This window comes from Chaetomium tenue (genome assembly GCF_020726465.1).
Source record: "Chaetomium tenue strain MPI-SDFR-AT-0079 chromosome Unknown F5144scaffold_4, whole genome shotgun sequence".
Classification (NCBI taxonomy): Eukaryota; Fungi; Ascomycota; class Sordariomycetes; order Sordariales; family Chaetomiaceae; genus Chaetomium; species Chaetomium tenue.
Genome location: NW_027117332.1, coordinates 4,853,958 through 4,873,583, shown reverse-complemented (window position 1 = coordinate 4,873,583; position 19,626 = coordinate 4,853,958). Strand labels below are relative to the sequence as shown.

Genomic DNA, 19,626 nt, shown 5'->3' with positions numbered 1-19,626 from the left:
TTCCCCCGCTTCGTGCAACTCTTCGTGATTCCTTGGGGGTGTAAAACTTCTACAATGGTTAAGCGAGCTAAGTTAATTAAGGAAACGAATAGCAGATCCCCTCCTTCTAAAAGCCAGGACCAAGAAGGACTCAAGGAGCTGTAAGTAGCTGAGAAATTGTGTCTTAACGGTGCTAGGAAATGCTCGACAATCTTATAGGGCCCAGTCAGACCCTCCCTCCCCTTTTCCCGGCGCTCTTCTCAACATTACGATGTACCCTCCCTGGTGCGTGAGAGTTTAACGTCGAGCGCTAGCGTATGGGAGTATCCTTCCGGCACACCCTTGCACCGATCTCCATGCCTGACAGAGCTCACTGGCGGCATTTTAGAGGCGCACGAATCAGATCATGGTTGGATCAAGCCTGAAGCCCCACAAACTCGCTCCGCCGCGGGCGATTATTCCCGAACGGCAGTGTAAAATAAAAAAATTTCTGGTTATTGGAAAGCCGATGGCGTCTAGACGGAGCGTCACCGCGCGTAGCCGGTGATGCTTCGCGATATCCCGACGACTGGGAACGCGGTCCAGACTGGAGCCGCAAAAACCTTGCCCAACCTAAGGAGGCAACCCCCGGATATAAGTACTCATATTGCGAAGTCATCGATGGGGCCCGGCGACTCTCCTCGCCTCAAGTGGTGATGGGACCAGTGAACAATAATGGGGAAAGCTTTCAACGTCTGCCTTGCGGCATTCGCCGCTACTGGGTCAGTAGTCGACTGGATTTAAAAGGACCCGCGGCGGGAGCTCGATGAGAATGAGGCTACTAACAACAAACTTATTACCTTACAGGTCGTTTTTATTCGGCTATGACTCGGGCGTAATGACGGATGTTATTGCGTCCCCCGACTTTCTCGAGTTTTTCAACACCGACACGGGAAGCCCGATCATTGGAGCCATCAACAGCACATTCTCGGGGGGTGCCGTTTTCGGTTCGTTGATGGGCGGTCTCACAATGGACAGGTTCGGCCGCAGGAAAACGATTATGATCGGGGCAATGATTGCCCTTGTTGGCGCCATCCTCCAATCCGCCGCCCAAAATCTCGCTATGATCCTTGTTGGTCGTATCGTAGCTGGCTGGGCGGTCGGCCTACTGAGCATGTCGGTCCCGGTGTACCAGTCAGAATGTGCCCACCCAAAAATCAGGGGTTTGCTGGTTGGGATTTCACAGCAAATGATCGGAGTGGGCTTCATCGTGTGAGTTTTGTTATCTTGATTCGACTCCTTAGTCCACAGGGGGCTCGAATATTCATTGACCGATTACAGCTCTACTTGGGTCGGTTATGGGTCTTCGTATGCTCAAGGAGAGCTGGCACAGTTCCAATGGAGATTCCCACTCGCCTTCCAAGCAGCACCTGCTCTACTTCTTGTCTGCGGCATCATGTTCTTTCCGGAATCTCCCCGTCATCTAATGGAGATAGACTGCGAGGAAGAGGCCAAACGAGTTCTCTGGAAATTGCACTCCGACGGCACCAATGATGAGTGGATTCAGCAAGAGTTTCACGAGATCAAAACCACCATTGCCGCCGAGAAGGCAATCACTGCCCCTGGATGGAGGATCATGTTCACCGTCCCTCAGTGGCGAACACGCCTCATGCATGGCGTTGCCGTCCAAGTTTTCACTCAGTTCACCGGGATCAATGTCATTGGGTATGTATCCGCCACGTTTAGGTTTTGTTCTCAAAGTCAGCCTGTTAATATGGTGGGAACAGGTACTATCAAACTCAGATGTACGGCGCTCTCGGGATCACCGGGAATCGGGCTCTGTTGGTGGCAGGCATATACAACTGCATGGGGCCGCTCGCCAATCTGATCTTCATCGTCTTCATGATTGACCGTGTTGGGCGGCGCCGTCCCCTCATATGGGGCACCGTTGCGATAGCCATCGCCCTGATCTGCGAGTCGGCCGTCAACAGTCGGATTGACCGGAACAATCCAGACCACGGGTTGTCTATCGCTGGTGTCTTTTTCATATTCTGCGTCACCGTCATCTTTTCCTGGTCCTGGGGCCCAATTTCATGGGTGTACATGTCGGAAGTGATGCCTTTGTCGATTCGAGCCCGCGGAAATGCATTTGCCACTGGTATCGGCAACTGGCTCGTGTCGACTTTCTGGTCGCAATTGTCCCCCATGGCGCTCAAGGCACTAGACTGGAAGTTCTATTTCCTTTTTATAGCCTGGGATATTGTCATCACAATCCCTATTGTTTTCTTCTTTTTCAAGGAGACGAAGCAATTGTCTTTGGAAGACATTGATCTCTTGTTTGGCGAGCGGTCATTGGGCACCCTGCCGGAGGACCTCGACAAAGGGGAACTTGCTCAGCCGGCGAAGCAGGAGCAAAACCCTGTGTGAGAGAAGAGGTCGGTGCAGGAACAATTGGTCGATGGTATTATCATCGCTGCCGGACCAATACACGGGGTGCCTTTACTGTACGTTGACCGCGGACTGGGCTTTCTGGATCTTTAGCAGTTATCATATTTCCTAACATCGGCTTTCGTTTTCTCGCCTCACCGTGCCGAGAAGACGATGTTACGGTGTTTGATTCTCGGCCTTCCCGAACCGAGATATCGTCATAACTGTTACTCGTGGTTCTCGCGAAACTGCCATTAACTGAGCCTCCAGGCACACCACCTAGGTAGCCATACTCGCAGCTTCGACGCCCTAGCTTCTATCTCGAGATCGTAAGAAGCCACTTTGCCTGGACGACACCACCTTCAGTATCAAAATGCCACATCATCTTCCTCTCCTGCCTTCCAGCAAAGACAAGAGCGGATTAGGGGATTAGTGGACTGGCCTGAACTGGAATGGCTACGGCCCATAGCGCACACAAAAACGCGTTTTGCGCTACACCCCGCTCGAATCTCAGATCTCCCTTTATAGCTCCCAACCCTCAATACTCACGATCCTCAAACTCATCGTTGTTGAGAAGGATTGAGGCCCGCAGCTAACATTATGCCACGTTGCTTTGCATGCATCTAATGCACGCAAGAATCTTTCATGGGAGCAGTCGCCAAAATCTTCGATTGGCTCTCTACTCCTTCCGTAACAAGCTAAGTCGCCAGTGATAAGACAGCTGGTCTCGCGGCCGAAGAAGATGGCGACTGCAGGCGGGAAGTGGCAGCGTACTGGCACCTTTAGTCATCCCCCTCTCGCTACTACGGCTCGTGGGCTTCAGCTTGTCGATTTGCCACTGCGGCGTAATTCGGCAGCGCGCGGTTCGTCTTCTCCTCATCGAGAACATGCCCGGCGCCTGCATGCAAAACCTACCTTACCCAATGACCCTTGTGCCCCACCGAACCTACAACGAGTGATACACATGACCGTCCCGGGGTATTAACTCAAGCCATCGAGGCTTATCATGCACGTGAGATAAGATCGTGATGTTTATGACACCGAATATCATTTTGGTCCTTCTGTTTCCGCATTGGACAGGGCGTCCCATCCCACCGGTTGTTCTCGTTGGCTATGGCAATGCTACTTTACATATCATAACCGCCGCAAAACGCTGCAGCAGAGATAGCCAAACTTCCTAAAACCCATTGGGTTTGGCTTTGGCAGTACTTTGCCAACACAGAAAGTAACCTAGGTCATTCCCTTTCTAGCCGGTGAACCCCCGGACGATGAAGTCAACAGCAGAGTCGATGTAATTGGGACGGATGTAGGTGAGGTGATAGAATACACACTCCCCATTTCGGTCACAAACCTAGAACAATCCAGGTTAGTAACCGACTTCAATATGAAAGATAAAGCTTGCAGCATAGAGTAACTCATACCGGGTCTCCACTGGCACAAACTTGCATCACCTTGCTATTCAAACCGACAGGGAACCTGCTGAGAGTGTCCCCAAGACGGTGATAGCCGTCTCCGAACATGACGAGGGACTTGATTCGGCTGTATAATCGGACTGGGATGTCTTTTGCCGCAGCGTGCATGACCCCCGCTCCTTGGGAGTAGCCGACCAAAGAAAATGTCTGGTTTGGGCAAGCAGCTGCTTGGGACCGGAGACGGTTCACGACATCCAAAGAACCCCGGATGGTGCCGCTAACAATCTCGGCGCTGGCAGGGTACTGCTGGAGATGTTAGAGGGCGACAGAGCAGGAAGTTGACGATGGAAACAGGGCAAAAGTCCCCGCCGTAACTTGCCTGGACAGGGTATCCTCTGGCGCCAGGAAGCCTGAGGGTTGTATTGCTAACAACTGGGTCGCCAACCACGATGCCGAACTTGCCACCGCCTGCCTCATAGTTTGGCTCACTCGTTCCACGAGCTCGAGGTTGTTTTGTTAGAAAAACGTTATTTCAATACAGTCTAAAATAGTAGCTCATTTGCACTCACCCACGATAATCTCGAAGTCAGAGCAGCCAGCTGGAATATGTTCTGGATGCATGGGGACTGGTTCACCCATAGTAACTCCGGTTTCTGGAAGTTCCGGGCAATTTGTAGGTTCTTGGGCTGCCACCAGGGTGAGGAACACGAGGGGGGCGACGATGAGCTTGGGAGACAACATGGTGGCGAAGAGTTAACGAGGTAGTAGGACCTTTGACTGACGAGGTTCACAGGGGCGGGCTGGGCTGAGACTTTTGGGGCGAGTCTCAAACGGAATGCGGTAATGTGTCTTTATAATACAACCTAGAACTTAAATTACAAGTACAACTTTGTCCAGCGTCGATTTAAAACCTCGGGACCTCGGCTGTCAAGTTAGGCTCGGTTGATTCCAGGTTCATACCCCGTATTTCCCCAGTGCTGTGATGATTTTACACGACCACTCGCAAGCTATACTAGGATAAGGAATGCTGCTACTAGTGGACACTGGGACGTGTGACTCGAGCATAGCATGTTTCGAGTATGCCGAAACTGGGTGGTATAGTGGGTGAGGGGGTCAAAGGGAGATGCATGAAAGTACCTACTGAAGAGGTAGGCGGCTGGCTGGTAGGTACCTACCGTAGTTTGGGAAACAAGTTCTGGTCGCAGAGAAACACGTAAGGTTTGCGAAACTTCTAATATTTACCTCGGCATACTACACAGATCTCGAAATTTAAAGTTGGGTACATATTAATGCTCGCCTTTCGTGAACTGTCTTACCCCAGTATGTGTTCTCCAATCGCATCTCTTGCTCTGCCTCCAGTCCGACAGTGGGACGGTAAAGAACTTGGTCACGCACCGCATTATCCCAGCTAACCCGGGTTTCCACGCCCAACCTGACTAAGAATTGAACCAGTCGCAAAAATTGCCAAATTGGTGCGAATCACTAAGCTAAGGTACCTAACTCTCAACGGACATGGAAGCCGCAGCCCCCATAGGACAAGTGGTTGACATGCAGCACAACTCCATTATGTCTCTCCGCAATGAAAACGTCTAAACCTCGGTAAAGGCTTGGGAGAATCGAGGAAATGGTATTATCCTCCTCCACAGCCGCCCCCACCGCAGCCGCCTCCGCCGCCGCCTCCGCCGCCACCTCCGCATCCGCCTCCACCACCACTGCCCCCGCCTCCCCCGCCGCAGCCACCACCACCACCACCGCAGCCGCCTCCCCATCCAGAACCACCTCCACCGTCACTCCCTCCATGCCGACCCCATCCGTCACCCCCGCACCCTCCGTAGTCACTCCGATAGTCCGGCCCGAACGCGGCGCCACCGAATGAACCTCCTCCCACAGGATCAGGTGTCGTATATCCCAAGCTAGCTCCCCAGGTTCCCTTTGGTGAGGCACTGCGCCGTTTCTGAATCTCAACGACGGGCGCCGCCATAATTTGAGCTTCGGACGGGACTACAGAAAACATACCCTTCCCTAATGGGTCACCTCTCAGCTGATCTGCTCGGGCGACACAGTCCTTTACAATAGCGTTTTCTGCTATTGACACCTGGCTCGCGAGCTCCGCCTCCAGGGCCAACCTCTCCGTCTGAATCTCCCCCCAACGCACTTCTTGTGTGTTTCTGGCTGCCACCGCTTCAGCTGTGGTCTTTTGCTGTTCGCTGAGATCCTGCTCCTTGGCACTCTTCACAGCCTCGACCTGGTGCACCTCGGCATCTCTCTGCATCAGCTTTTCCCGGCGTTTTTTGGAATAATACTTGTGCTTGAAGAACCGGATCTTCGGTCGCACAGCGTCCCGCTCTTGCACGCATTGCTGAAGTGCTTCAGCCAGGACAGCAACCTCACGTTTTACTGCCGCTTCCTTGTTCAACTCGACCAGGGCTGCCTGCTTTGCCGCCTTCACATCGAGCAGTATACCCGGCGTGTTGAGCTCGTTGTCAAAGGCGGCGAGACGACGCTCTTTTTCCTGGCATTTGGCAGCGTAGAAGGCCGTTTTCTCCTGCAACAGAGTGACAATCTCGGCAGGGCCACCTAGGAATAGTTCCTGGTAGGCTAGCGCCCAGCACCGCTTAGTATCGTCCAATGCACTGCGCCGGCCAGACGCAGCAATGGTGTCGTCATGGTTAACAGGACGGCCGACGTGTGCGCAGCAGTAGGCGTCGTAGGCAGCAGGCGATAGCTGATGGGTGTGCCAAAAGAGGTCAATGTCGAGCGTCGGGACGAAGACTTTCTCTGGGTGGTCCTTCATCAGCCCCAGGAATTTGAGATAGCGATCTTGGTGGCCCTGGAGCTGCACTGCCGTAACTAGGGCAGTTTCGGCGAGTATCCGCTCGACGAAGCCGATCTGGCGTAGTGGCGCGTCCCAGAGCCCAAACACGTGCTGCCCAAAGACGGTCTTGCAGAAACGTGCAAAGACTGAGTTGTATCCTCCCCGGGACGACGAAAAGCTGGTTTTGCACGAGGGACAAGCCGGATTATAATCCTTGCCGAGGCGATAGGCAGACCATTTGGCCATGGGGATAATCTGGCTCTTTTTACTGCAGTGGACGGAGCCGCATTTGTAACCGCGGAGGTCGAGAGCACGTTGAACCTTTGTTGAAATATGCGGCGCTCCGCCGTCGGGCCCAAACTCGAACAGTTCATAGGGAATGTCGGGATACATGGCCTCCCATTGTCGCTGCGAGTACTCGTCATTGCGCGGGTGTTGCCTCAGCCGAGCGAGAGGGAAGGAAATGCGAGCGTCCCAAATGCGGGGGTACTCGACAGTCATGTCCTTCTGGAAGCGCTGGGGGGAGAGCATGTGAATGTAAAACATGAGAGCAACATCCCAAGGTGGGAGCGGCCAGTCGTTCTCTCTCAGGCCCTGGCTTTGCTTCAGAAGCCAATTGTCGACGCAGCGGAGGTAAAACGAATACCGGACCTCGGCGTTCATCAGGAAGGCCTGGACCCTCCATTGTTGGTCGGCATTTTTGGTAGCCGTCGAATCCCTATGTAATGTCGGAATAGTCGGATACTTGGCAGCATAAGGCCCTGGCAATTTGACGTGGTCAATCAAAGCGCAGAATCTTTGGAGTATCCAAATGTGCTCCTAGAATGGTAGTGGGAACTGATTAGCATGCATGATCGTTCAACCAAGAGGACAGGGGGGTGGCTCACGAGGATGAACTCTGACGAGAACTCTTTGGCGGCGGGGAACGCCATAATGTAAAACAAATATCCCAATAATATAACTTGCGATTGGTGGCCAGATGGATGAGTTAAAACAATGGGAATTTCAAGCCACGTTACATTTGGGGTTCTAGGACTATGCTTTTATACTAGATTTACTTTTGTTACCTTGTGACACTGGGTGAATTTTGGTGGAGCAAGCTAACCCCAGTGTGGCAGAGCCTTGTGGTCTTGTGCTGGATTGGTGACTCAAATCAGAGACCGGCGCTGTGGCTATGTCCGGTGTCCCAGTGAGACACCGAAGCTAAGTTCAATGCAATGAACAAGGCGGCTGAGAGATGCGCGATGTGGGGTTGCAAGTTCGTGGCAACCAGCAGTCGGGCATTGGTTGCAGTGTATGTGTCCAAACATAGCAGTTGTACCGAGGAGCTAGGTACCTACACGACTCCACGAGGTCTAAGCTGAGATTGGTGCTGTTCTAGATTTGGATTGAGACCTGTGTAAAGCAAAATTGAACAGACTCTAAGAAACTGAGCCTAATAACCCGTGGACCAGCACCGCATCAATGTCCCCACAACACTAGTAGTGTTGTTCAACCGTGCAACGAAAAAAAAGGAAAAGTTTACAACATAGTCGCCTAAGTACCAAAGAATATTTCGGCCGCTGCACGGTCATGTGGGCCGCGGCAAAGGCTCTGACATCGAGGCCACATCGGGGCCGTCTATAATGGCCGGGTAACCATTTTTCTGCGCTGGTGAAGTATTGTCCGACTACAGCCTAGTGATCCTTCCGACCTAAATGTAAGACGGACGGTTGCAGTCTCACTGCTCTCAAACACACGCGATCTCCATGCCAAGTTCCTTACTTTGCCTACATGTATCGAGCTTACACCGTTCCAATCTACCTTGGTACCTTAGTTTCATTGAGCTGACAAGAAAGTTAATGTGAAACCTACCAAGACTGAAGGAGGATTGTAGGTTCAACTTGGCAGTATTATGCAATAGTATACATAAAAGCGTAGCAACTTCAATTAAATTGCTTTCTGCTTCTTCTACGAGTCTCATCCTACTTGGTACATCGACCTTGACCAACCTTCCTAGCCCCCGAACCACTACGAACCAACCTAATCTTTTGACCCCGTTCCAATCTCCACCAACCTCGTCAAAATGAACAATAATACACGGAACCAAACATCCGGCGGAGGTGGCCAACGGCGAACAGCGGCGAGTACGACAGGGAATGGAACAGGAAGAAATACGTCAACAACGAACGGGTCGGCAACTGGAAATGGGACGGGAACAAACACTTCAACTTCAACTGGCGCCCGCATTGCCGAGGCGGCACGTAGAACAGCCGGACCTGCCGTTGACCTCATCACCGCCGGGGTCAACGCGCTGACCAGCGACACAAATTTTGACAACTCACCTGCAAAACCTGTGGCCAAAAAGCTAGCTCAAACCCTTGGGGATACTCGCTACGCCATCATAGGTGCCTGCGCCCTCGGGCTTTTAGATATCAACATCAAGCGCCCCGTTCAAGACGTGGAGGTGTTTGTCCCTACCGGCCAAACCGCCAAGACAGCTACGGCATTGTGTGCTCCTCCGAATAACGGCTTCAAATCGTCTTCCTCGACGGGCAAACTCCGGGTCTGGTACGAGAAAGATGGCAACAAGGTCCCTATTCGCTTTCGGGAGCCGGCATGGCTTCAGCAAGACTATCCTAACGCGAATGGTTTCTTCATGGTCGGAAAAGTACGTGTCTTGAAGGCCTCGCTCCTGTTAAACATTCGGTGCTACTCGTGGTCGCAGCAGACCACTGCGAGTGGCAAAGACCAAGACGCCGCAGACATCGACCACCTGCTGAAGTACATTGCTTTGCAGACCAAGGAGGAACTGCCCCATGCTACACCGATGTTCCTTGTCAAGTTTGCTGCCTCTAAGCCAATCGTCCAGGCAGGGTTCCGTTACATTGGTGTTAGACTCCCTACCACTTAAACAAGGGCCGAGGTTCCAGCTACGATACGGTTTACATAGGTAGTGTAGCAATTAGAAACCCTGGGCTGGTCCCAGTAGTACTTGAGAAAGCCCTAGTTTCCTACGAGTATAAGTGAGTACAATGAATCCATGGTGTCGCCCCCCCTGATGTCGTACATAACCCCAACCCTCTCCTCTGGGTGGACAACTTCTCGTCGGGCCTCCATGACCTAAGACGTGGGGTCAACAACCCCGCACTCCCATCTTTGCGCAATACGAAAGAGAGCAATGCTCTAATATCACCGAATTTAGTTTGTCTGCTTTAGGCACAAAACTGCTCTCCTTGAGAAGACGCCCCTTGCTACAACCGCTCAGATGTCTTCCCACGTCCCCGAGGTGCTGATGAAGAAGGTCGACGAATATGTCGACTCGCTGGCTCCACAAATTCAACCTCGCATTACCCAAGAACTGGACCTCTTTCAACAGAAAACCATTGACAGCCTCGAGGGACAGGTCGTAGATGCTTTCCGTTCGCTTTTCAACAAAAACCAAGCTTCCACAGGTGGCCCTGCAGGCGCCTCGAGGGGCCTAAACGACCGAGTCCCCGATGCATATGGCGGCCAGTCGTTGCCCTTTGCCGACGAGATCGCCGACCTCACACGTAGTTTCACCAACATCGCAGGCGGGGCGGGAGACGACTTGCGCGACATTTTCAACCTGACCGAAAACCGCGAGGCTCCGAGCGAGACTCGATCCCGTGGGTCCGAGCCCAACGACAACCTGAACGTTAGGGGCTTCCTGTCCGCCGCCGTCCACGCAGTTCAGAACCACCTTGAAGTCAGCAAGGGGTCAGAACGTCCGACTTTCCAACTAGACGGGCTGCTCGGCGTCCTCAGCGACACCGTGAAGGACGCCGCGCGCAACCCGGAGGAAAAGGCGCGTTTAATCAGCCCTGAGATCAAGGAGAAAGTCGGCGCGAAACTCCGAGAGCAACACACCCCTATCGCGGAGCAGTTTACTCGGATCGCTCTCGACCACATCAAACGCTGGTTGCGTGGAAACACAAGCACGCGGGATCTCGGCGATGGCGTCAAAGGGGAGATCGAAGACCAAGTGAAAGATCTTGTCAAGGGACTCGGGGGCTTGTTTGGACATAAGAAACATCCGAGCCAGGGAACGTCGAGGGGCCTCGAAGACCACGATCGCGATGCAGGGGACAAGGAGAATGGTGGCGGCTTCTCCAAAGTCATCAGCGAGAAGATCAGCACAGGCCTTGCGAGAGTGCACAGGGAAGTGCGCCTCGAGTTTCGAAAGATTCTGGGCGGAATCGAAAAGCAGCTTTTTGAGTTGCTTCCCGACCAGTTCCAAAAGCCGCTGGAGAAAATCCTCGGTGGCAATCCATTTGATTCGCAACTAGACCGCGACGCACAGCCCCACGCCGACCGTGGGTTTGGCGACGACATCAAAGCGAAACTCGTCAACAAAATCCGGGGCCTCGTGCGGAAGGTCCAAGAGACCTTACGCGGGAGTATTTTGGGCGTCGTGAACGGCGGACACCGCAAATTTGAGCGTGAAAGTTGGGTCTTCGTGCAGAACATGGTGGAGCAGAAGGTTCAGAAATACCTACCCAAGGTCAAAATCTCCGTCCCGGATGACATCGGGAACGAAGGAGTGAGCGTGGGAGCGCCGAACTCCAACATACAACTCGGTGGTGGACATCAGGCTAACCCTCCTCCCGGAGGGAACCACCCTCCACCTCAAAGAAGCCACTCCCCTCCTTCCCATGGGAACTACCCTCCTCCTCCTCCTCCGCCGGGAAATCATTCTTCTCCTCATGGAAATTACCCCCCTCCTCCCCATGGGAACCACTCTTCTGCTCATGGCAATTACCCGCCTCCTCCCCATGGAGGCTACCCGCCACCTCCTCCTCCCTCTCATCACCGGGAATACAACACTGCGCCCCAACAAGAATACCGGCCTCAGCATTACCAACCCCAGCAAGAATATCAACCAAACCATTACCACCCGCGCCCGCAACAGCATCTTCAGCAGCACCAAGCAGATCATCACGCCCAGCCCGACGGTTACCAGCCCCAGCCTCATCAGCAGAACCAACAACATGGGCAGAACCCCGCATATTAGACGGTGAGCCAAGCCGGTTGACGCAATGGGTGCAACAACCCTGCACCACAAAGTTGCACCATCGAGGCGGTGGAGCTGGGCGGGATGTTTGGAACTCTTGGCACCTAGATTCAACCCCCCTTGACGAGCCCGACTGCCCGACTCTCTCGCATTCAGTACGATCCAAAGTAGCACATGAATCAAATCACGATTGGCCGTGGCGTTAGGACACAAACCGCAGAGTTGCCACCAATAATATGAGTCCTTGCTTCCTTGAATGACATCATGTGACTCCCTCTTCGCTCAAGTAGTACCGCGGATTCAAAGAATTCAACATCTCGGCCATTGTTCCGGACGACTCGGTGCAGATAACACCACAACCAACCTGTCCGTGGAAGAAGCGGCTGGTAACATCAGTTCGCTACGACCCCCAAGAGTTGGAACGCGGAGGTATGATGTTGGCGGATACACCCCGTGGCGCTCGGGTTTGTTGCCGGAGGTTTTGTTCTGCGCCAACACCTGCCAAATTTCCTTCCAGGGCTTTTAGAGTGATTGCGATTTTCTCAATACCAATTATCACACACCGGGGCCGAGCAAGCCATCAATTGCAGTGGGGTTGTTATCATCCCCACCCCGTCTCGAATCTTCGGCTCACCGAAGCCCGTTTTGTCCAGTCCGGGTGAACACAGGGCTTCTCTCTAACTGTTCAAGGTTGGACTGGCATTCACAGCGCCAAGGGCCCATCCATCATGTTTCATAAATGTGATTTTCTTTTTTATGTTCCTTCGGATTTGCCCCGCCAAGACATGGGGTTCTCTGACGATAAACACATTAAGAGGAGGTAAAGTTGCAGAGAAAACAACAATACATCCGCGGGTAAGTTCTCTTTCGCTCGCCGAGAACGACGAGATATGGCGAGATGGCAAGGCCGTCTTCTCGACACCGGCCCCCGCGCGCCAATGTTCTTGGGCGGGCAGACGGAAGACGCGAGCAACAGCGGGCTCCATCATCTTTCTCTCGGCGGTCCACATGCCAATGTTTTACTCCTCCCAATACGTAATATGGCTGCACCACATGCGTCTTGGCTCCCTCTTCGGGATGTACCTGCCCAGTTTTTGTTTTCACCAGCGGCTGCCGGGCATGCTCGCCATCCGCCAAGATGATGGCATCTGGGTTCGCCTGGCCCAGGTCTAGCAAAAAAAGACCTTATAAAGCGAGGGGTTGCTCTCCAGTATCGACGCCCCTTCTTCGGCCCCCTTTCGAAATCTGAGAGTCCGAGACTGCTAGACTGTTATGGCCACTTTCCGTTGACAACCTTCTCAACCCTGGCTTAGGCTTGACTTCTACCCACCATGGCGGCCCCGAATCACGCCCGGGCCGTCGAAGGTCGTGTCTCGGGCCAGTCAAACGAGCCATTGTCCCTCCCTCCACACTGCTTATCCTCAGCCCAAGTCGCCCAGGAACTGCAGACCGAAGTCAAAAAGGGCTTGAGCTCCTCCGAGGCCGCTGCTCGCTTCGACAAATACGGCGCTAATGATCTCGGCAAGGAAAAAGGGGTTCAACCCCTTGAGATCCTTGTGGCCCAGGTTGCCAATGCCATGACCTTGGTAACGCACCCTTTTTGATTCCCACCGGCCGGGATGGAGGTACTGACTCTGGCTTCAAGATCCTTTTGCTCGCCCTAGCGGCCTGTTTTGGCATCCAGTCGTGGGTGGAAGGCGGCGTACTGGCCGGTCTGATTCTCATCAACGTCGTCATCGGCTTCCTCCAAGACCTCCAAGCAGCGAGGACGATCGCTTCCCTCAAATCGCTGAACGCTGCCACGGCCCGAGTCGTCCGAGACGATGGACTCATCACCACTGTCGACGCAACTAAGCTGGTACCGGGGGACATCATCGAACTCAAGGTGGGAGACAGTATCCCGGCCGACGGACGTCTTATCGAAGCTGTCAACCTCGAAGTCGATGAAGCTCTCCTCACGGGCGAGAGCCTCCCAGCTCGCAAGTACCCGGACGAAGTCTTTGGCGAAGACACCGGGCCCGGGGACCGCTTGAATGTCGTGTTCTCGTCGAGCATCATTACCAAGGGCCGCGGGCGTGCCATCGTATTCGCCACCGGATTGTCTTCCGAGATAGGAGCCATCGCCGCTGCACTTGGCGACGAGGGAGGTAAGAAGCGGAAGCTTGCGCGCGATGAAAACGGCAAGGCATCCATCACATCCTACCTATCGTTTGCGGTCGGAAAAACATGGGACTGGATCGGGAAGTTCCTTGGCCTGACCGTGGGAACGCCGCTACAACGGAAGCTGTCGCAGCTCTTCTACTACATCTTCGGGTTTGCCGTCGTTTGCGCCATCATTGTCCTCGCAGCCAACAAGGTGAGATGCCAGCAATGTCCGTCTACGCCATCTCACGCGCAGGTTTGCTAACACCGCACCGCTTTAGTTCCGAGCCCGAAACGATGTCATCATTTACGCGGTCGCCACCGCGCTCGGCACACTCCCCGTCACCTTGATCCTCGTCTTGACCATTACCATGGCAGCAGGGACTAAGGTGATGGTGCAGCGCAACGTTGTTGTCCGAAATATGCGGTCGCTTGAAGCTCTTGGGGGGGTGACCAACATTTGTTCAGACAAGACGGGCACTCTCACCCAAGGAAAGATGGTGGCACGGATGGCGTGGATTCCGAGCTTTGGTACCTATGCTGTCGGTCCAAATAATGACCCGTACGACCCCGAAACCGGCACCGTGAAGTTCATTGAGTCAGAGCCACGCGAGATGGGCAACGAAGACAGCGCGCCGCCTATCACACCGACGGGTGAAACGCGTGCCTCCGTCCATCATTACCTCGACATTGCATCTCTCGCCAATCTCGCCACCGTCAACCGAGTCGATAAGGAGGGTTCAACATCGTGGCAAGCAAACGGCGACGCGACCGAGATTGCTATGCAAGTATTTGCAACTCGATTCGGACGGCCTGGTTACGGGGCTGGGGCTTCGGAATCGTGGAGCCAACTAGCCGAGTTCCCTTTCGACTCGTCCGTCAAGAAGATGTCCGTCCTCTGCCAGCACCGAGACACGGGGCAAGTGCGCATTTTCACCAAGGGGGCTGTCGAGCGCGTACTGGCCAGTTGCTCATCCATCTCGGTCCCATCAGCCGCCGGTGACGACGACGATGCCACCACGGGCCTAACATCGGAGATTCAAAACACCATCTTGCAAAATATGGAAGCCCTCGCCCGCCGCGGCCTCCGTGTGCTGGCGCTGGCTAGCAACTCGACAACGGACGGCAAGATCCACCCTGTTTCGGCTGACGACGCTCGCCAAGGCCTCCTCAAACGCGAAGACTATGAGACCAACCTTACTTTCCGCGGTCTCATTGGCATCTACGACCCTCCACGGCCCGAATCCCGACCTAGTGTGTTCAAGTGCCACCAAGCAGGTATTGGCGTGCACATGCTGACGGGTGACCACCCCGAAACGGCACGCGCCATTGCAATCGAGGTGGGCATTCTGCCTGCGAGGATGGACATGATCAGAGCGGATCTCGCCGAGCAGATGGTCATGACAGCCCACGACTTTGACCGACTGACCGACGATGAGCTTGATGCACTTGCCGAACTCCCGCTTGTGGTGGCGCGGTGTGCACCGAGCACCAAAGTTAGGATGATCGACGCCCTCCACCGCCGCGGCAAGTACGTTGCCATGACGGGAGACGGCGTAAACGACAGCCCCAGTCTGAAGAGAGCCGACGTTGGCATCGCCATGGGCTTGGGGGGCAGTGATGTGGCCAAATCCGCGTCAGATATCGTCCTGAGCGACGACAACTTCGCCAGTATTCTCAACGCAGTCGAAGAGGGTCGGCGCATATTTGACAATGTGCAAAAGTTTATGCTCCATGTTTTGGCCGCGAATGTAGCCTTGATTACCACGCTGTTGGTTGGGCTGGCGTACAAGGATGCCAGTGGCATCTCCATCTTCCAGATTACCCCCATCGAGATCCTATTCATGTTGCTCATTGCTGGTGCCTTCACCGAAACTGGGTTGGGATTCGAATCGGCCAGTAAACATATTCTGCTCAGGCCGCCGCAAAGTGTAAGTTCTAACAATTTCAAGAGTTTCGAGGATCAGGCACTGACAAGGATGGCAGCTCAAATACGGCGTCTTCACCCCCGAGTTTCTCTCTGATATTGCAGCATATGGCATCATTATGGCCATTGGCCTGCTCTCTTCGTTCATCATCGTCATATTTGGCTTCTACGACGGCGAGTTCGGCCACGACTGTAACCTCCGGTACTCACCCTCGTGCCTCGGCGTCTTCAAAGCCCGATCAACCTGCTACACAGCCATGATGTGGATGTTTGTTTTCTTTGCCTGGGAACTCGTGGACAGCCGGCTGTCGTTTTTCGATGGCGCCATCCGCGATACCAAGGCCTGGGCCAAACGCCTGTGGAAGAACACGTTTCTGTTCTGGTCTGTGGTGGTCGGTTTCCTTGGCGTGTTTCCCACGCTCTACATCCCCGTATTAAACCGGCGCGTATTCCTCCACGAGGGTATTGGGAAGGAGTGGGGAGTTGTGTTTGCCATGACCATCATGTTCTTCCTTGGGGCAGAATCGTGGAAATGGGCTAAACGTGTCTATTTCAGGCGCAAAAACGTCATGCAGAGGAAGGGGGCTGCCATAACCGAGGAGGACTTGGAAAAGAGGGCGTTCGAGAGGTTTTACTCTTCCGATAGCGAGATGTCCGTTGAGAAGTAGCGGATGTTGGGTGTATCTACACTAGAAATGAGACAATGAGATATGTTGCAACGGACGCGATGTGTTGACCTTGATCCAATCTCGCCGGCTTACAGAGCTCATTAATAGGTCCTTGTCGCTGAAGCAAAGAATAACCATGCATTGTTTTCATCCCGTCCGCTACCCTTGAACCTTGCTCCGGCAGACACCATGTCACATCAGTGAGTTGTTCTCTTGATGATATCCGACGCACGTTCCGCCAGGCCGTAAAGAGTCGCTGTCAAGTGTCCGCTAACCTGGAGTGGAACCACCGAAGCATCGACAACTCTCACATTCGCGGTGCCGTAGACCCTAAGCTCTGGATCGACGACCCCCCCCAATGCCCGAGACATCATAGCTGCTGTACCCGTAGGGTGCGAGTTTGCGACGACTAAAGCGGTGATGCATCATTAATATGGAGCAGGGCAGTTGGTGGAGGGAACAAGACCAAGTGCTTACCAGTATCGCGGAGGTACAGCTGCCATTGTGCATTGGTAGCATTGTTAGGAAGATCCACCTCCTCCGGTACGATGGGGCCTATCACTGTGCCTTTCGTCTTCATCGGTTCAGATAGCCAGAACTTTTGGGCAACCTTCCCCGCGGCCACCATGATGGAGAGGTCGAAGTCTGCAAGGAAAATACGCGGGTCCACCAGGGGCTCGTTGATCTTGTCGGCAGATTTGAGGTGCACGCTGCCACGAGAAAATGGAAATAGGGCCCAATAATTGGAGGCCAGGACATTGTCTGGGGCTATGGCGAGAAGAATCTCGGCAGCGGTGACATTGTGCTTAAAGAGAAGATCATGTTGGATCTTTAACACTTTCTCCAGGGCGCAAGCGTCAAGGCTTCGTGCCCCTGATGCGTCCGCGGCGGCCTTTGCCCATTTGGGGATGTTAGCACGCGTTGCTGCCTCGACTGCGGCGACATCGGCACCAAACAAGTCCGCTATCGTCACATAAGAGTGATAGGCGCTCGCTGATGAATCTTGAAGGTCGCCCGAGAAGAGCAAGAAATGACTCGGCTGTTCAATCAGGTTCTCTCCAACTCCTGGAAGGTCGACTCGGGTCTCTATACCTAGAGACTTCAAGATCCTAGGTGGTTGGAGAAGCGGTCAGATGATCTCTCGGGTCAGATCTTGCTACTGGGCGCAACCTCGCGTGCGAGTACTGCACAAATCCGACCTCACTCACCTAGGGTTTCCAATTCCCGACCCCTCGAGTACCAGCGGGGTCCTAAGCGCACCCGCCGACACAATAATTTCCTTTTTGGCGCTCAAGACGGTTGACTTTCCGTCATCAGTCACCACCTCCACCCCGTCAGCCACAAGGCGTCCTGTTGCATGCTTCCCTGTAGCCCATGTTATACGCTTGACAGTTCCCTTGAGAACCTTGAGGTTTGGCCGATGCTCAGCTGGATGCAGGTACGCACGTGCGGCGTCCCACCTCATATTCAATGCCGCGTCCAAAGTCTGGGGCCCCATGCCGTAGCCACGGACGTCTCCGCTGTTGAGGTCTGGGTTGTGAGTGACCGATAGGCCTGCCCATGTATCGCGGACCACGGGGGCAAACGAGCCGTTCTTGAGAGCGGGTGTGTACCCGACATGAAGGGGGCCGCGAAATCCGTGGTATTGAGACTCGAAGGTGGCACCGGCGGCTAACTGAGAATCGGTGGGAATCGTATATTTCTCTGACTTCTTGAAGTATCCGAAGATGGAGTTCCAATTCCAACCCGGATTTCCAAGCTCCTCCCAGGCGTCGAACTCGGCAACATTGCCACGGATGTATGTCATACCTAACGAGCCTCCGTTAATATGATTCGTGCCCGATTACAATTTACCGCACTGGGTGGGCAACCTTCTTACCGTTGATCGCGCTGGTTCCCCCCCAGGCCTTTCCGGCATGAAGGTCAAAGGCTCTGTTTCCGGCCCTGGATTGGTTCACACTCGAATAAACCCAGTCCACTGGGGTGTTGAGCCCTGTCCCAAATACTGTTGTCGTCACATTCGGATTGTCTCTTTCGTCACTTCCGGGTTCAATGACCGCTACCGTTACTGACGCCTCCTCGGAGAGCCGATTAGCCACGACGAGTCCACTTGTACCGGCGCCAATGATGATGTAGTCGTAGGAGTCAATTGCAGGCCTTGACACCCCCGAGACCCCCACACTGGAGGCGAGAACTAGGAGGGCGGCGGCACGGATGATCGCCATAATAATCTTTATAGCTCACGTGCTGGGGGGGGTGAAGGTCGAATGGGTGGGAATTGCGTTGATCCGATGAGACGGGCTCGAAGATGAAATCATGAACCCGCTTTATGTATGCGCCGTCCGCGGAGCGCTTGTCCGAATGTCCTCATCCGCATGCCCGCTAGACCGTAGAGGGCATCCACGACAGCAGGATCAATCCTACCTCATAAAGCTCCTTACACGCGAGACATTCATACGTACGGTTTGGGCCCATGGAAACCTCCGAGGTGGCGCCGCTACGCCGCGATTTAGCGGCGAACAGGGCCAGGGCCCGGCAACCATAAAGCTGGGCCCTTGCATAACAACTTGGAAATCTTCGCTGGGAGATGGTAGCGCGTTCCTTCCAGGGCCTCAGCCAACTTCGACGTTCCGCTCCGCACCTTTGACCTTAGCCGGAATGTGCTCAATGGTGATTGGGTATCATCGAACGTGGTCATGCAACGCAAGGTGCCTTTCCCGCGCGATGGGAGGGGAGGGGGTCTGGTCAGGATATCGAATCCCATCTGTGTCTACAAGGAAACAAACTGAGTGTTTTAAAACAGTTAAGGCATGCCTGCTGCCAGCATGAAAAAAAGGACTACTAGCAAGCCACTTAGGATGTCCTTGGAAATGACAGCGCGGTCGACCCCGGGCCCTCTCATTTATCCTCAATTATTTGCCAACCAATCTCCGTTGGGGTCAACCTCCTTTAGCCGTAAAATGGGTGGCAGGCCACTGAAACAAAACTTTCGCCTGATAATCCCTTATCACCGCTTCTGATACAGAAAAATAAGCGCTTCCAGCCGCCGCCAGAGTCCACCTAGGTTCGGGTGTATAAGCCTAACAACAAATGCTGTTGCTAGGTCCCTAATAACTCAGGCGTGTATTGTGATTTAACATCGGGCTGCTGTACGAGTCATTAGGAGTTTTATTTGCCTCTTACTAGGTACGGTACTTAAGTGGTTTTGCATTGCTTTGCATTGTCCTATGTGTCATCGGTAATTAGGTACCCGAGTTACATAG

General features: G+C 53.9%; 6 protein-coding genes across 6 annotated transcripts; 3 read left to right on the top strand and 3 right to left on the bottom strand.

Annotated features, from left to right (window-relative positions):
* Positions 1-693: 693 nt before the first annotated feature.
* Positions 694-2,385, top strand: F5144DRAFT_491685 (general substrate transporter; the record flags this gene model as incomplete). The annotated part of the gene is made up of 4 exons (XM_066785877.1): positions 694-740; positions 826-1,230; positions 1,300-1,683; positions 1,746-2,385. 4 exons carry the CDS (start codon positions 694-696, stop codon positions 2,383-2,385), a joined length of 1,476 nt encoding a protein of 491 aa, XP_066644010.1.
* Positions 2,386-3,800: 1,415 nt separating this feature from the next.
* Positions 3,801-4,538, bottom strand: F5144DRAFT_491040 (cutinase-domain-containing protein; the record flags this gene model as incomplete). The annotated part of the gene is made up of 3 exons (XM_066785836.1): positions 3,801-4,100; positions 4,183-4,298; positions 4,367-4,538. 3 exons carry the CDS (start codon positions 4,536-4,538, stop codon positions 3,801-3,803), a joined length of 588 nt encoding a protein of 195 aa, XP_066644009.1.
* Positions 4,539-4,997: 459 nt separating this feature from the next.
* On the bottom strand, positions 4,998-7,658 carry F5144DRAFT_534795 (uncharacterized protein). Its single transcript, XM_066787021.1, has 2 exons — positions 7,500-7,658; positions 4,998-7,431 (listed from the first exon to the last, which is right to left on the bottom strand). The coding sequence occupies exons 1-2, from the start codon at positions 7,542-7,544 to the stop codon at positions 5,428-5,430; spliced, it is 2,049 nt and encodes a 682-aa protein (XP_066644008.1). The 5' UTR covers positions 7,545-7,658; the 3' UTR covers positions 4,998-5,427.
* Positions 7,659-8,677: 1,019 nt separating this feature from the next.
* On the top strand, positions 8,678-11,626 carry F5144DRAFT_489988 (uncharacterized protein; the record flags this gene model as incomplete). Its single annotated transcript, XM_066785767.1, has 2 exons — positions 8,678-9,484; positions 9,836-11,626. The coding sequence occupies 2 exons, from the start codon at positions 8,678-8,680 to the stop codon at positions 11,624-11,626; spliced, it is 2,598 nt and encodes an 865-aa protein (XP_066644007.1).
* A 1,252-nt stretch (positions 11,627-12,878) lies between these two features.
* F5144DRAFT_265247 (uncharacterized protein) lies at positions 12,879-16,462 on the top strand. Its single transcript, XM_066783581.1, has 4 exons — positions 12,879-13,212; positions 13,272-13,982; positions 14,050-15,699; positions 15,755-16,462. The coding sequence occupies exons 1-4, from the start codon at positions 12,958-12,960 to the stop codon at positions 16,361-16,363; spliced, it is 3,225 nt and encodes a 1,074-aa protein (XP_066644006.1). The 5' UTR covers positions 12,879-12,957; the 3' UTR covers positions 16,364-16,462.
* Positions 16,463-16,560: 98 nt separating this feature from the next.
* Positions 16,561-18,588, bottom strand: F5144DRAFT_603574 (glucose oxidase; the record flags this gene model as incomplete). Its single annotated transcript, XM_066791291.1, has 4 exons — positions 16,561-16,772; positions 16,841-17,472; positions 17,572-18,172; positions 18,243-18,588. 4 exons carry the CDS (start codon positions 18,586-18,588, stop codon positions 16,561-16,563), a joined length of 1,791 nt encoding a protein of 596 aa, XP_066644005.1.
* Between the last annotated feature and the right edge of the window lie 1,038 nt (positions 18,589-19,626).